Source organism: Amblyomma maculatum, chromosome 9, assembly GCF_055883805.1.
Source record: "Amblyomma maculatum isolate TAMU_Amacu chromosome 9, ASM5588380v1, whole genome shotgun sequence".
NCBI lineage: Eukaryota > Metazoa > Arthropoda > Arachnida > Ixodida > Ixodidae > Amblyomma > Amblyomma maculatum.
Window position 1 is genome coordinate 49,456,936 of NC_139352.1, and position 15,285 is coordinate 49,472,220.

Sequence of the window (15,285 nt, forward strand, 5' to 3'; positions counted from 1 at the left end):
TGTTACTAATGGCAGATGCCTACATTTTGTTCTACAGTTGCTGTCTAGCTTCTAGAGAGCTCCCATTTCAGTGAATTTAGCTCTTGGTCATAAGACTGCAGCAATTCATCTACACAGGTGCACTTCTAAGAGTGACCCTTTGTTGTGATGTCGTGCAGGTGGTGACGAACCTGCTGGCCGAGCAACATGCCGATGTGTTTGTGGAGCAGGTGCAGGACATAGTGCAGCAGCTCAAGGAGCACCCCGACCGCCTGCCCACAGTGTGCAACCCACTGGCTGCCGTTGACGGGGTGAGCGCGTCACTCCTTGGCTGGGAAAAAGGGACACTGCCTGCGGACTTTCTTCCTGCTTCCCTCGTTGCACCATTGGCAGTGCACAGGGGTTGGGATGATAGCGTGGCGTTGGTTCAGGCTTGGTGCTGGTGAAGTGACCAACTGCGCAGGCTTTCCTGCTTTGAATACCAAATGTGGAGCAAGCTCTATGCTGCATAGGCAGTGGGAGCAGAGCAAACTAAGCAGGCCACAAAGGAGGGAGGGTGCATCACAGGTGCTATCTCGCAACTGAACATTTGTTAGAGCTGCCCCATGCGTTTTCGAGTTTGCACTCAACCCTTCCTGGTTTCTTCTGCAGTCTTATTGAACCGCGAAATGGAATACAGTTGAACCCCGTTCCAATGAATGCCGTTTCAACGAATACCTTTTCAATGAAATACTATTTTCAATTCTCTGTCAACTTGCCATAGAAAGTAATGGCACAAATTTCTCGCCGCAACTAACGTTCCTGCTGTAGCGAAATTCTTGCTGAATGGGGCTGAAGTTTAAAGTGTATTCGACAATAAAGCAAACATATCGTCAACCATCTGTGCACTTCCTTAAGTCAGCACTGCTTCGTTTCACTAAGTTTTGCTGGAATATGTGCTCCTACAACCCACCCACTCGCACACACATGAAGGCTGCCATTGCTTAGTGGTAATGACGATTGGGCTGGCTGCCTTGGGACAAGGCGCACATGTAAGCGCCGGTTTTCTGAGCCAGAGCTGTAATCAGTTCATATATCTTGTAGCACCACCATCTGCATTAAATGTGATACACGGATTTTATGTGATCCGCAGTTTTATTGGTGCCGGCGACAAGTTGCGATGCAATTGCTCACTATGTGAAAATCGTGCCACGGCACTTATGGCAAAAAAAGAAGCAGCTGGCCGACTCTTTTGGAAATAAATGATATTTTTGGAGGGTGCAGTCTAATCTGACAATTTTTGGGGAACTGCTTTCTCTTCAACAAATTTTTCGCATGCTCTGTCAGTTTCATTGGAGTGACGGTCAACTGTATCTCTTGAAACCTTTAGCCAAGAAAATTTCCTACTCATGCAAATATTTATATGTGTGCAGGAGTAGATCCCATTTAATTGAGAACTAATCAAACAGTTTACTTTTGTACTGCAAAAAGCTTTATAAGTGATGCATAATGTATTGTGCTTTTGTATTTGCATAACAGGAAAAATGTGTATTTTGCCTTGTTTTTAGTTCATTATTTCAGCCCACGAGGCATGGATTTTGACATTTTATAAAAGCCCCTATGCAGCGTTCATGACTGATGTAAACATTTAGTTTGTGGCCAACTTGCTTCTTATACCTTGAACACGTCTTTATCATCATCATCTTCATGACTGAATGACTGCACTCACCGTAGGATAAAGGCCCCTCCAATTAACCCTGTCAGGTGCTGAAGCCTGTCCGTGCAAAAGCCAGTCAAATGTGCGCAGGTGACCTAGACCAGGGTCTGTATTCCGAGTTTGCGACCATATATGTATTGCAAGTTTGGAGCAATTTATGGCATTTTTTTTTCTGTCAGAGCGACCATATACCTTCCTAGCAGTGTAGCACCCTCTGTGTATTATTTTCATCTTGACTGCTCTCTTCTGTGCTAGAGCTTGCTGTCATGTTCTGTCTTCTTCCTTTTCTTATTTTTTTTCCTTAGCTTCTTCCTTTTCCTATTTCTTTTGTGCACACTGGTGTTACTTGTAGCTTTGCTTTATGGTGCTTTCACGGTTTGAGATGGCAAAAAAAAGGGGCTGATGAGACACACTACTTTTTCTACTTTTTCATGACTTTTTAATTGCACTTTTTTTTTTCTACTTAGAGTGTATAGAGGAGGGGGGGAATGTGCCAAGGACTGAGGAGTAGCTGGCACTTAGGATGACTGGCCAGCTTTCATTGATTTTTTTTTCATGCTTTCATTGTTGATGTTGTGTCGCATTGGTCACATAGAAGGATTACATTTTTGTACGGGGACTGTGCAGCAAAATTTAAGTGCCAAATGGGGGTTTTTGAATGCAATTACTGCATAATATTGTGGAATATACCTTCGTAAAACCAAATTTGAATTATCGATAGTGTCGCTATCTCCCTGACCTCGAGTCATCTGGTTGGTGGAAACACCAGAACCGGATGTCACTATCGCATCTGGTTTCAGGACCAGATGCCACTATCATTTCTGGTTCTGGAACCGGAGGTCGCTATCACTTCTGGTTACGGAATCGGATGCCACTATCGCTTCTGGTTACGGAACCAGATGCCACTATCATTTCTGGTTCCGGTGCTTCCACCAGTCATATGACCCGAGATCGGGGAGGTAGTGGCAGCTTCGACAATGACGCAAACTCAGAATACGGGCCCAGGAGACGCATATTTGCAGACCTCCCCATCATTACACTACACTACTGCTACTCACAACAAGGTTAGGAAGCTGATCAAGCTTGGCAATGTGTACCATGAAAAAAAAAAAGAAAATATATTACATGCATTGCTTGCCTTTACTATCAGTCAGCCTCTGCACCTCCTTTAACTGCAGAAAGTTCTTGGAAAGACCTCTTTGGCCTTTAAGATATGGGGCTTAAGTGTGTAAGTGACCGCAGTAGACACTAAAATTCTACCTCAAGCAATATTGGGGTGCTAGATACTTTGCGTTCGGTTCATCATCGATCAAAGTGACATTCGGGCCAATTCATGGTGCTTCATCTTAATGCCATTACATCCCTTAGCGGCTGAGCTTCGAGAACGTGGAGAACAGCACCGTGCTGATGACAGCCGGGCGGCTTGAGAAAGAGTCGAGCGAGCCCCCTGGGTCGTGCCAGGGCTCGCCAGTGCGCCAGATCAAGCCCCTTCCACCGGCTCAGCTTCACCAGGTGGGCAGCTTTGCCTCGGTGTGCTGCCACTGACCTGCACCGCAGTGCTTCTTGGTGGGGTTATGGAAAAGTAGCGGGTTTATTAGGTTTCCTTGCAAGCCCACAGGAGCACCAGTGCGAATATGGATGCCTTTGCCGATACGTGGAATGCAACGTGAAAGGGAAAGCCAGTCTAGAAGGGGGAAATAAATGAAATCCTTGGTGGAGGAAACGCTGTGTGGCAGTCATTGTATTATGTTGGGTCCAAATGGTGTATTTTTCTGTGCTTCCCATGATCATCGCATAATCTGCATAAAAGGCTGACTTAAGTGATAGCTGTTTTGAGATGGAAGATGTTGCCGAGGCTGCCTCAGTTGGATTTAAGCCAACATTCATTGGTTCAGCGCCTGCTACTGATGCAACAATGTCAGCAACCTTGCTAATTGTTTGGGGCCGGCGCGTGACATCTTGCTCTTCTTTGCCTTTCTGTTTGTCTACTTTCTCCGCAGGCAGTGCATTTTTGTCAGTTGTTCGCTTTGGCTCTTGCTGTGCTGCCACTGGCCAGCCTGGCCTTGTCTCGTCCGTTGCATGTAGCGCGCCTTCCTTTGCTTTCGTTCCGTCCCATCCCGCCACCTCCCCCTCCCCACTTCAGGTCAGCACCGTCCACTTGGCCTCAAGCCCCATCGAAGAACAGGCGCCTCCCATGCCGGCCACTTTCCTGCCAATAGCCGCCGTCGCATCGTCTCCTGCGCTGCAGCAGCATATCATGGCAGGCACGGTCTCTGCCGCTGGGGCGCAGAGCCCCATGCCACCTGTGCCAGTTGCCGTGGTGCAGCCACCCACTCCGGTGGCAAAGGCAGTCCCCGCTCAGGCTGCTGCTGTTGTCGTCATCTCGGGCGCCCCAGCCGCTGCTCAGGTGATTCCAGAAGCAGCAACGCGGGGAACTCCGGATTCGGCTTCTACTTCGCGGCTGGCCTCGCCTTGTGCTGGCGGGGATGAGAAGCAGGCACCGGCTTTGAGCTGTACTGTGGGGCTTGCTTCCTCTGCCGCTAACTCTCCGCTGCCGGCGACGCTTGGGGCTGCTGTAGCTGCGGCCGTGTGCGCGCCCTCCTCTGCTGCTGTTGCTAGCTCTCTTCCGCCTGTGAGTAAGGGTGGGGGCAGCATGCCTGGTTTTCTGGCCGGCCCGCAGCAGAGGGAGCAGCTGCGTTGCAAACTTGCCCCAGGGCTGCGGTGCAAAATGGAGGGTTGTCTGTACACATTGGCACACCACTTCAAATGTGGCCACTGTGCCTGCCAGCTGTTATTGGATGCGTGCAGTTTCTGGTCATGGGATTTTGTGCACCTGATTTTAGGCACATCGTAGCACTGTTGCAATTGTCATTTAAGGGGCGGAAAAGTATATTGCACTCTGCAGTAGTCCCAACCAAGCAAACAGGACAGCTCGTTTTAGAAGTGCCATATGAGAGATCCTGTAATTGCGGACATTGTTTGCAGCAGTCTTTGGCGCGATGTATGGCGGGTTTTTTTTTCTGTCTGAGCGACCATATACCTACCTAGCAGTGTAGCCCCCTCTGTGTACGTTGTCATCGCAGCTGTTCTCTTCTGCGCTAGAGCTTGCTGTCTTGTTCTGTCTTTTTCCTTTCTTCATTTTTTTTTCCTTGGCTCCTGGCTTTTCCTATTTCTTTTGTGCACACTGGTGTTGCTTTTAGCTTTGCTTTATGGTGCTTTCAGATGTGAAATGGCACTTATGCGCAACTTAAAAAAATAAAAGGGCTGATGTCACACGCTATTTTTCTCTATTTTTTATGACTTTTTGATTGCACTTTTTTTTTCTACTTGAAGCGTTATAGAAGGGGGGGAAAAGTGTGCAAAGGACTGAAGAGTGGCTGGCACTTGAGATGAGTGGCCAGCTTTCATTGCTTTTTTTGATGTTTTCATTGTTGATCTTGTGTCACATTGGTCTTATAGAAGGATTACATTTTTGTACAGAGACTGTGCAGTGAAACCTGCGTGCCAAATGAGGGTTGTTTAATTGCAGTTACTGCATATTGTGAAATAAACCCTTGTAAATCTAAATTTGGATAATTTGGACAACAAACATGGTCTTGGCCACAGTGCCCATGGTGTCTGACACACACCGACACTGTTCTTGTCTTCACGGGCCTCCCTCGCTCCCTTTGCATCTGTCTGCCATCGAGAGAAACTTTTTGCAGTTAGCTCATCCTGTTAGGATTGCTGATTGGGTGACTTGGTTATTCATGAAGGCTGTAGCGCTCGAAAAAACGGGCAACATGAAGGGGACACTACATGCACCAACTTTCAACTGATCCTTTATTTGTTCAAAGAGAGAGATGGTTTTTCTTGATGTAAACGAAAGTTAGAATGTGTGGTGCAGGTCGACGCGCTGTGTGATAGGCTTGCAGGATGGTTTCTTGATGTCTACTCACAGTGTATAAAAAGGTATGCGTGCATTTAACAAAGCATTGGTTGAAAGTTGATGCATGTGATGTCTCTTTCATGTTGTCCTCTCCTTAGACAGTATCCTTAAAGTCATGCTATCAGCAACAACTGATGTAACAACACACATTTTGGCTGGTTCGAGAGGCATTACTCTGCAGGGGTTTTTTTCTACTGTACTATAATTCACTAAGGTATGTTAAACCTCAGATGCTGTTGTCAAATTAACAGCTCATGGGCTTCCTGCTTGATCAGGGTGTAACATCAAACTTCCGCTATGGGAGAGCATGTAAAGCTCTCCGATAGTGTTATGGAGAGGTTTCAGAACCAGAGAACACTGAGGAAGTCTGGCACTGCCTGACTGAGTTATTCATGGCACTTACCATTTACATTTGATAACTTCAAAAGTTTAGCAGTTTTTAAGTGCATCCTGGATGTTAACAAGAAAATCGAGGCATAAACTTTTTATTCTTGCGCGCTGAATTCTGGTGATGCGATGGTTGTTAGTGATGAGCAAGGGGGTCAGTTCTGCAAAAGTAGAAGCATTGCAGCTCGCACGCGTGTGTCTGACACACGTAGCTTTTTGTGTGATTGAGCAGGGAATGCAAACCGCCTTGTTTCCTTTCCGGGGGGGGCCTCTGTGCCGTAGGGTGAAGCGAGACTGCCGGCACCGCACAATATACCGGATGTCAGCGCCACCAGCCAGGCGGCCACACCTCCCGCCCACGGTGCCACGCCTAACGCCCTGAGTAGTGAGAACAGCTTCTCGGAGTCTGACCCTGGGTAAGCATCGACTTACCCTTGTTCCACTACTTGCAATAAGCACTTGGATGGAGGGGCCTTTGGCGCATTTCTGAAATCCACTCAGACATGTAGTTAAATCTCTATGTAACGAACCTCCATATAGCGAATTCCTGAATATTACAAAGTTTTTCAATTCCCAACGCCGCCCCCATTGAAGTGCATGTATTTGAAAACTTCATGTAACAAACATGTCACGGTGGTTGACCTTGATATAAGGAACTCTTGGCCCGGACTGTCTCTTAGCTATTGCTGAATTACTGGAAATGTGGCAGAACCCCGCTAGTTTCAGGACGACAAAACATGAACTGAAGTGATAGGAACGTCTGCTATAGCAACAAGTGACCACAGTTGATACAACGTGCTGTGTTTCAGCTCTGACACCGCATGTCCGTGGCAGATGCTGCAGTCCTGGCTGCTTTTGCTTTCGGAAGGGGGCACTACAATAGTTCATGCTGAAAAGAAGCAAAAAATAACAGAACGGAAAAAAAAATGACACTGGGCTAGCAGTGTGCGTCCATCACTGCCACGTGGTTCCTCGCGGACTCCGCGTGTCGATAGCGGGAACAGCGGAGCACATGTGGTGGCACGAGGCAGTGTCGGTTCCCTGGGCTGGTGGTGGTGGGCGAGCGGGAGCATGCATGAAAACGCTGGCAGCTCTTTCGACGGTGGTGCGAATGCGCGCACTTTCTCCCAGACTGATTCTTCCTCCTCCATCTCTTTCCCCGCTCCCTCATAGATGCACCGCGCTAGCCGCGGTGGAGGCTGTCACCGCTATCATGCTGCGCTATCAGCGCGATAGCGAAACATTTCAGCTCTTAATATATCTCTGAGTAATTTCGATTTACTGTAACCACTTTCAGGTGGTTTCCGCTACATTGAATTTTTAATTTGCTTTTCATTATGCATCATTCTTTTCGGTCTTAACACGAAAACTGCATATAATGAAAACCTCGATGTAGCGAAAAATCGCGCACATTCTACAATTTCGTTATAACCAGATTTAACTGTATAACCCTCATTAACTTGAAGTTGTAAAATCTGGGTAAAATTTCGAGATAAGCGGTGTTTCGAGTTAAGCAAAATGCCGAAAATCTCTGGCAAACAATCCCTGGCAGTCGCGTGCCGCCGCTGCCACAGCCTTTCGTTGCCGCTGGTGCACACCGCACGGAGCGACGGAACTCTGCTACAGAGGCGCGTTGTCAGCGTTGCTTTGTTACCGCTGCCTCTTCGTTCGGTCAGGGGGAGTACAATTACGCTATATCCCATTCTTAACACTAAACAGCATGACATACAGTAAAACAGTGACGAATTTGTTTTTTACGCATCGCGTGTAAAAAGGGGGGGCTCACAGCTCAGCGTTGTGCTACTACAGTGCGATGCAAGCATAGACTTCCTGTTGCTCCTTTCGAAAATTAACACTATCTAGCCACACTAGCCTTTTTATTTTCTTTTACTACCCTGCCAAAGCTTTTACTGAATTGTCTCAGTGCATCGATGCGCTCATATATGCACGGATCAGACGAAGCGAACGTCTACAGGTTCTTTGTCTACAAGCTCAAACCGCACTAGGGAAAACCAACTTCGCTCGCGAAAAAAAAGGGAGGGGGGGGGGGGGGGGACGGACATTAAGTAGCACAAAGCCTTCTGCGATTTACTGCCTAGCGAGCTGCTTCTGAGTGATATGCGAAATTTTCTACAAACCCAGAACCTGAGTGCGACATGCGACGAGCGAAAATGCTTTGGCGGCCCTCGGCCCGTCGCGTCTGTCGATGCTCCACTGCACAAAGGGAACTTTTGTTACATTGTTAACAGCACGTCAAGCATTCTTGTATCCACATGACAACATTAGGTCAGCTATCTGAGTGGTTTCGCCTGTCTTGCCAAACCTCTGGGACTTGCCTAGTTTAGCTAACTTCTCAAGGACCAGGCACAGATGTGCTCATGAGAGAACAACAGGGACGTCACCTCATCAATAAAAAAGAAATTACAGGGGTTCAGCGCTGCTGAACCAAACATTGAGCGAAAGCATTAGCTGCGGGTGACCGAGCATTCTTCTTCTCTTTTTCTTCTTCCTCAACTGACATATAAAGCCCCGCTTCAACCAAGCCGTATGAACGTGCCTTAGTGGCCTAAAGGGTAACGTGAATGTCAGGGTCCTAGCAGGCGGATTCTGATATAACCGTCCCATGTGAAACAAGAGACCCAAGTTGGCAGCTCCTGCCAGCCCACAAGCCGTATGAACGTGCCCAGCTCTCACCCTAGTGTCATGTGGGGTGTGACGTCACAGCGTCATATGGGTGTGGCCGCGCCACGCTGTAGGCTCGAAACCTAGAGTAGGGAGTCTTATGGAAATAAACATTGCATATTCTTCCCTTACGCAGTGCTCGGCACAGACGTCTAATGGTTGGCCTATTTGGAGAGCAGGCATCGACTGGAAAATTTGTTTTCCTAATTCTATTGGCAGCTCTGCCAGCAATAGTTACTGGAGGGAATGGAGGTTCCAGTTTTGTTCAAGCAGTAAACAGCACTCTGTTCAAATTTTTAGAAGCGGAACGGGCCTGTGTATGAACTAGCAAACCTTTTTGTGCATGTAGCTGTTTGTAAACTGACGGGAAAGGACACCGTCTTGGGGCAAGTACTACTCATGGCTCGACCAAAGTTAAGTTGGGCTCCGCGAATATTTCAGCCTCTTGCATACGTCAACCTGCCTATTTAAGATGGTCGTGTTCAGGGGGACAGTGGGGTCACCTATATGTAGCACTATACTGTAGTGAAGGGAACTGCAATATAATCCCAGCTACATTGTTTTAATTCAGTGCAGTATGAGGAAACACTATAGCTGTCTTCCTTTTTCTGAAACCTCCTATGTAATCCCAGCTACATTGTTTTAATTCAGTGCAGTGTGAGGAAACACTATAGCTGTCTTCCTTTTTCTGAAACCTCCTATGACATACATATGAAACTCTGTTTGGTTCAGCCTTCACGGGACCAGACAGAATGTTCGAAATAACCAAAAAATTTGTATTACCAGATGGGCATGAAAACAACTGCTAAAAACCGTTTGTTTCGCAGTGCTGTAACATGTCGAACTAGCACGCCGGCCAAAGACGGTACCGTACAGTGCCAACTCACCCTGATGCACTCGCGCTCAAAGAATGGTGGTTAGCATCAAATGACCACCGTGAGCGAGACACCTGATGCACGCGACTCAGAGGAGATTGCCGCTGTCTTGGCGAGATCTGGCACCGAAATGAAATGAGACAGTCGCTAAAGTATTTAAATAGCATGCCGAGAGAAAACGGTGGCAGTGGCATAGGGAGAACACTTGGCGGCGACCCACCGTCGTCTCGGCACACACTAAAAGCCTGATCGGGCAGAGCTGATGCTTCACCGCATAGCTCACATTGCAGTAAAGTGTGCCATGTGGGCGGCAACATGTAGACGCCCACGAGGGATATATAAGCGCTGGTTAGAACAGCATGACGCCGTCCCAGAATAAGTGTTGCCCCAAGCAGTATATGAAATAGCGAGACTGATAGATGCACGTGCCTGACAGCAGCCATGGGATGCTATAAAGCTAAGTAAAGCGAAGCTGAAACTGTATGACAGAACTTTATTTCAGAATTGGGCCAAGCATCTGATCGTAGTTTGAAATATGCTTGCATCACTACTCCATGCAGAGGCTCATTTGGTGAAGAGGCTCATTTGGTGAATGCTGGCTGCGCAGGTCATATCTCGACGTGACCTCCAGTCCAAATTAACCAGAGCGAGCCCATCCATGTACGAATTAGCGAGCTTAAAGGGGAAAGCGCAAGCACATGACAAAAGGAGGAACGAACAACACAGGTGCTGCATTGTTCCGGTGTCCTATGTTTGCACTGTTCTCTTTTAAGCAATGTTAAATCAACTAGCCTGCAACAGTGTCCCCACGAATTAACAAGCATCTGACGCAGTCGACTTAACATGGGCGCTGATGAAGACAGTGCTCCTGTGGTCCAAATTAAATTAACGGGGATTGAATTAAGAAGGGTTGTCATATGTCTTTTGAAACAAAATCGAAACCAGTGTGAAAGAGAAAACTAAATTTATAAGTATTTAGTGAAACGTGGAGGCTAACCAAGAGGGTTCTACTTAAGTTGAGGACAGCGCAGAAGGCTATGGAACGAAAAATGGTAGGGGTAACATTAAGAGATAGGAAGCTTGCAGAGTGGGTCAGAGAAATAACTCAAGATACTGACATCCTAGTGGAAATCAAGAAGAAATGGGTATGGGTAGGACACGTAGTGCGAAGAGAGGATAACCGATGGTCGCTTAGGGTAACAAGCTGGATTCCAAGGGAAGGAAAGCGTAGCAGGGGACGGCAGAAAGTTAGGTGGGCGGATGAGGTTAAAAAGTTTGCAGGGGTCAAGTGGATACAGCTAGCACAGAACCGGGTTAATTGTAGAAATATGGGAGAGGCCTTCGTCCTGCAGTGAGTCTAGTCAGGCTGATGATGATCGTAATACCATATGGTGGTCAGTCGATAGTAATGGCCGAAGCATCATTACAAATAAGTAATCACGCTACTGAAATTTGATGTCTATACTCCTTTAAGTGATGATTTACTGTGCCATTTGTCTTATTCAGATGTTTTATTCAAAATCTGTTTGAGGCTCATTGTTTTCAGCTGCATGTCTCTGGCTCACGCGTTGCTTGGACTAGAGGTTATCAAGAATAGAATCGAAAGGGAGCAATTCTTATATGATACCTCTGCTTTGCATGCCTTTTTCCTGTGAGTACAGAAGCAGTTGCTCTGAGAAAACGTTTTGCAAAATATGCTCTTTTCATCTGTATGTGATTGGAGATCTGTAATAGTACTAAATCTCACTCGATTACTAAGGCTATTAGGCATGGCTAGACACAAAAGGGTGTAATAAGTGGAATGACTATGACAGTTAGACATTTTCTAACTTGATAGTTAATTAAATAATTTATTTATTTATTTCAAAATACTGCAAGCCAGAGTAGGCCCAAGCAGGAGAGGCATGGAAAAAAAATCACAACACTACGTGAAACCATTTCATGTGACACACAGCAAAAATGAATCTCAAAAGATGACACAGCAAAGACAAATAGAAATACATGCTGAAAAATTGAATATAAGATAGTCACTTCCTTTTCAGTGAAACAAAAATGATTTTAGTGCCTTTTCCTCGTTAAGAGAGGTAAAATCTATTCAGGGAGTGCGTTCCAATCTGCTATTGTTTGAGGAAAGAAGCTGTGCTTAAATGTGTTTGTTTTAGCAAATATAGGCGGTAAGGTGTGCTCCCTACTATGGCGGGTTGTTCGAGCAGTGGAATACCTGAGGAATGAAGGGGGAGAAATGCTAAGCTTGCCTGCAATAATTTTATTAAATAAAGAAATGCGGTTTAGTTTTCTGCGCGTACGAAGCAACGGAATGTTATTGTCTTTTATGAGCTGTGTTGGGGAGTCAGACCTCCTATATTTACGAAAGATGAAACGTACCGCCTTGCTCTGGATGAGCTCTAGCTGATAGATATCTTTCTTGGTGTGTGGGTCCCAAATTTCAAAAGCATATTCAAGTTTGGACATGACAAAATTTTTGCAAGCCAAAAGCTTAATATTGCTAGGAGTATGTTTTAATTTACGCCTCAAAAATTCAGTCCTCCACCTTGGTTCTTGGTTGATCAGCTCTGCTGATGCACCGCCTCCGAGTGATAAAAATTGCATCAACCCTGTGCTGTGCATCCTGTCTGTCATTGCTCTCTGATAATATTCTCCAAGATATTCCTTTTCTTTCTTTGTTTTTACAAGCTGCCTTTACTAATCATCTGAAGACCTTGCATTATCACGCGGCCCATTCTTGCTGCAAATTGTGCACTAGCAGGTTCAGTCGAGACTGCCAAAAAAAAAAAAAAAAAAAAAAAAAAAGTGGTGATTGTTGCAGAGTTCGGGTCACAGAGGGATAATGGATCTCTGGGCTTCTTTCTCTCCGCTCTCTCCCTCCTTTCATCTCCAAAAGCAGCTCGACGCTGCCGCAGCAAGCGTACGCCTTGGTGACTGACTTGAGCCACCTCCAGCAGAGGCTGGTGGAGCTGACCACTCCAAGTAACGCGGCCACTGTTCATCCACCGGCCGTGTCTGTCGCTGCCAGCCTGCCGTCTGACGTTGCAGTCTCAGCTGCATTGCCTGTCACTGCAACAACCCTCTTGGTAAGGCAGCGAAGGCCATTCCGTATTGTTTAGTGAGTTGCTTTGCCAAGGACGAGGCTCGTCTTGGGAGCTTTTCATCGGACCATGCTCTGTGCAGGGTAGAGCAGCTGCGATATTTGTTTCAGAGCATGATCAGCGTATTGTGGCAGCTGGCTTGGCCAACAGCTTGGCAGTATCCTGTCTGTAATTTGTAAAAATCATGGCCTATTGCCTCCTGCATTTTCTTGCACCCATTGAGCACAATGTGTGCGTCTCCAGAACCTGAATTGTGTTGTGGCTCTCGCAATCATTGCCGGAACAAACTTATCTTTTGAGCAGTTGTAATGCCGCTGCAGCCAACGTAAAGCTTGATTCCGGCAGCGGCTCGCTGAACTCCTCTTCGTCACCACTCTCGTGCTCAGTTGTGTGCATCGATACACTAAGGCCACAGCCTCGTCGATGATCAAACTGCGGAGCGGGTAAACTTTTACACATGCTAGGCAAGGCCATGTTATGCCGCCTTAGAAGTATTGGTCATTGGCACTTGACATGGCTTTGATTGCCCTTTCATGATGTATCTTGTGGGAATCCCCCTGAGTTACGGCGTTGCAGCAGGGCTTCTGACGCGGGGAGCTCTAAGGGAGTCATTCCCGGACTCTCCCACAACAATGTAGCACCCAGGGAAATGCAGCAACGGCGGAATTCTACTGCGTAAAACAGCTCATGAGAAGAGTTGTCAGATATTCATCATTGTTATCATGGTCGTAGTGAGACCAGATATGCCCAGTGCATGAGTCCTCCCAGATGTCTCTCGCATGAAACACCGTTGTCCCATGACTGCTGCAGCCAGGCATGCCGGCAACCTTTCTAACCTCGCCTACCCATGTTACCCTCAGTCATTCACGGCAATGTCTTCCTTCTCTTAGCACTTTGTTTGCTACATTTCCTCTCTGTATTGCATGCACATTTCCTCTCCTCGTTTTCAGCCAAAATGTCATAACTTTTGTTATTTCCTTAATCAGTGCTGCTTGTTCTCTCTTTCTGTCCACAACTGTTTCATATTTCGTGTTGATGGGCTGACCTCACACATTTCTAAAGCATATTTGAGCTTTATTGACCACCTGATTGCATTTGCGAGAGTGCTACAGTCGAACCCGGATATATCAAACTCGAAGGGGATCGCGAAATAGTTCGATATATCGATAATTCGATATACAGAAATCGGCTTGTGACGGTACTTACGATTCGAAAAAACGATACAGTATTTGTCGCGTAATCAACCCACTCGCATAATGAACCCACCCTGCACTTTTGCACGGAGAACTAGAAAAAAAAAAAAAAAACCGTTAAGGCCAGCTCGCTCACATGCAAGCGATTGAGCAATCTCAGCGACGAGCGGCAGGGACAGAGCGAAAAATTTCAAACTTGTTGGAACTGCGTCCCTCTCGCCGCTCGAGCCACCGCATCAGCTCAAAACAAGGTTTGTGTCGCCGCGGCAGAAATCGCGAGCGTTTTCGCTCGCATGTCGATGGCGCGCGTCACTCTGTTTCGGTGGTCTCATCCACAGCTCATTTCTTGGCAGCGTGCCAAGATGCTGTGCAGCTGTCCGGGCGCGTTTATCTTTTGATAGCTCCTGCGGTGGTGGGGAGCGAACTTGGCAGAGTGCCCGTGGTGGCTTTATTGCACAGGCCACCCCGCGCACTTAGGGCGGGCGTCATGATCGCAGCAGCTGACCGCGTGCTTTCATCGATTCATACATGCAGGATAAACGACTCCCGCAAAAAAAAAAAAAAAAAAAAAAAAAGAAAAAGAAAAATCTGCCTCTGACGTTTGAACAGCACAATAAGAAAGGTGACTCCCAAAAAAAAAAAAAAAGAAAAAACGGAGAGCTGCCGTTTCTTAACGTCCGCAGGCGCCATAGCTACGTCGGCTGCCGCGCGCAGAGGCGCAGAGGGGGCTCGCAACACACACTGGAGAAAGCGTCTGACGTCTGTCTGAAAACGGGCAAAGCTGGCTTGGCGCATGTGTAGCGCGTGCTGAAGGAGAGAGATAGCTCCGCAAAAGAGTGGGCACACCCACGCACATGGCTTGGAAACGTCATGTGTTGGCGCGCGGAAAACGATAACTGCAGATGCGCGCGCCTTTGGGGAATGGGCGCGGCGCTGCCCAGACCAGCCGTCGCCGAACTGTCCCCTCTCATTCCTTCTGCACATGGCTTGAAAACGTCACGCGGCAAACGGCCAAGTGTGATGCGATCGTCTTTGGAGAAGGCACACTTTCCAGTGCGTGGTGCGGAGTTCGATATATCGAACGGCCGGTGAAATTAAGTTCGATATATGACGCGGCTTTCCTATACTTTTACATGGGATTTTCAAGGGGATATTCTGTGAGTTTGATATGACCAAAATTCGATATATCCGGGTTCGATATAACCGGGTTCGACTGTATTTAATTTGAAGTCAGGTCACCCTTGAATGTCGACAGAGTGCGGTTGGGTAACTCTGAGGAGGAGCCGGATGTGCCTGGTCCAAGTAGCACGCAGGTGTTGTGAGAAGATAGGCAGCTACGTAGACGTAATTAGCATTCCCTCATTTTTGTACTGATAATGTCATCATTGTGAGTTATCCACTCACCCAGCTGTGTCTGTTTTATTGATGCAGTGCAGTT

The 15,285-nt window shown here is 47.1% G+C and overlaps 1 protein-coding gene across 14 annotated transcripts in view; it reads left to right on the forward strand.

Moving 5' to 3' along the window:
- LOC146179021 (uncharacterized) overlaps window positions 1-15,285 on the forward strand; it is a 136,758-nt gene that overhangs the window by 100,249 nt on the left and 21,224 nt on the right. For 10 of the 14 annotated variants that reach the window (XM_084578717.1, XM_084578726.1, XM_084578731.1 and 7 more), the window contains 5 exons: window positions 159-290; window positions 3,044-3,187; window positions 3,819-4,307; window positions 6,273-6,406; window positions 12,450-12,639. In XM_084578717.1, coding sequence (XP_084434843.1) covers window positions 159-290; window positions 3,044-3,187; window positions 3,819-4,307; window positions 6,273-6,406; window positions 12,450-12,639 — 1,089 coding nt within the window. The remainder of the gene's footprint in view (window positions 1-158; window positions 291-3,043; window positions 3,188-3,818; window positions 4,308-6,272; window positions 6,407-12,449; window positions 12,640-15,285) is intronic. The other 4 variants (XM_084578719.1, XM_084578725.1, XM_084578728.1 and 1 more) reach the window with 4 other exon arrangements.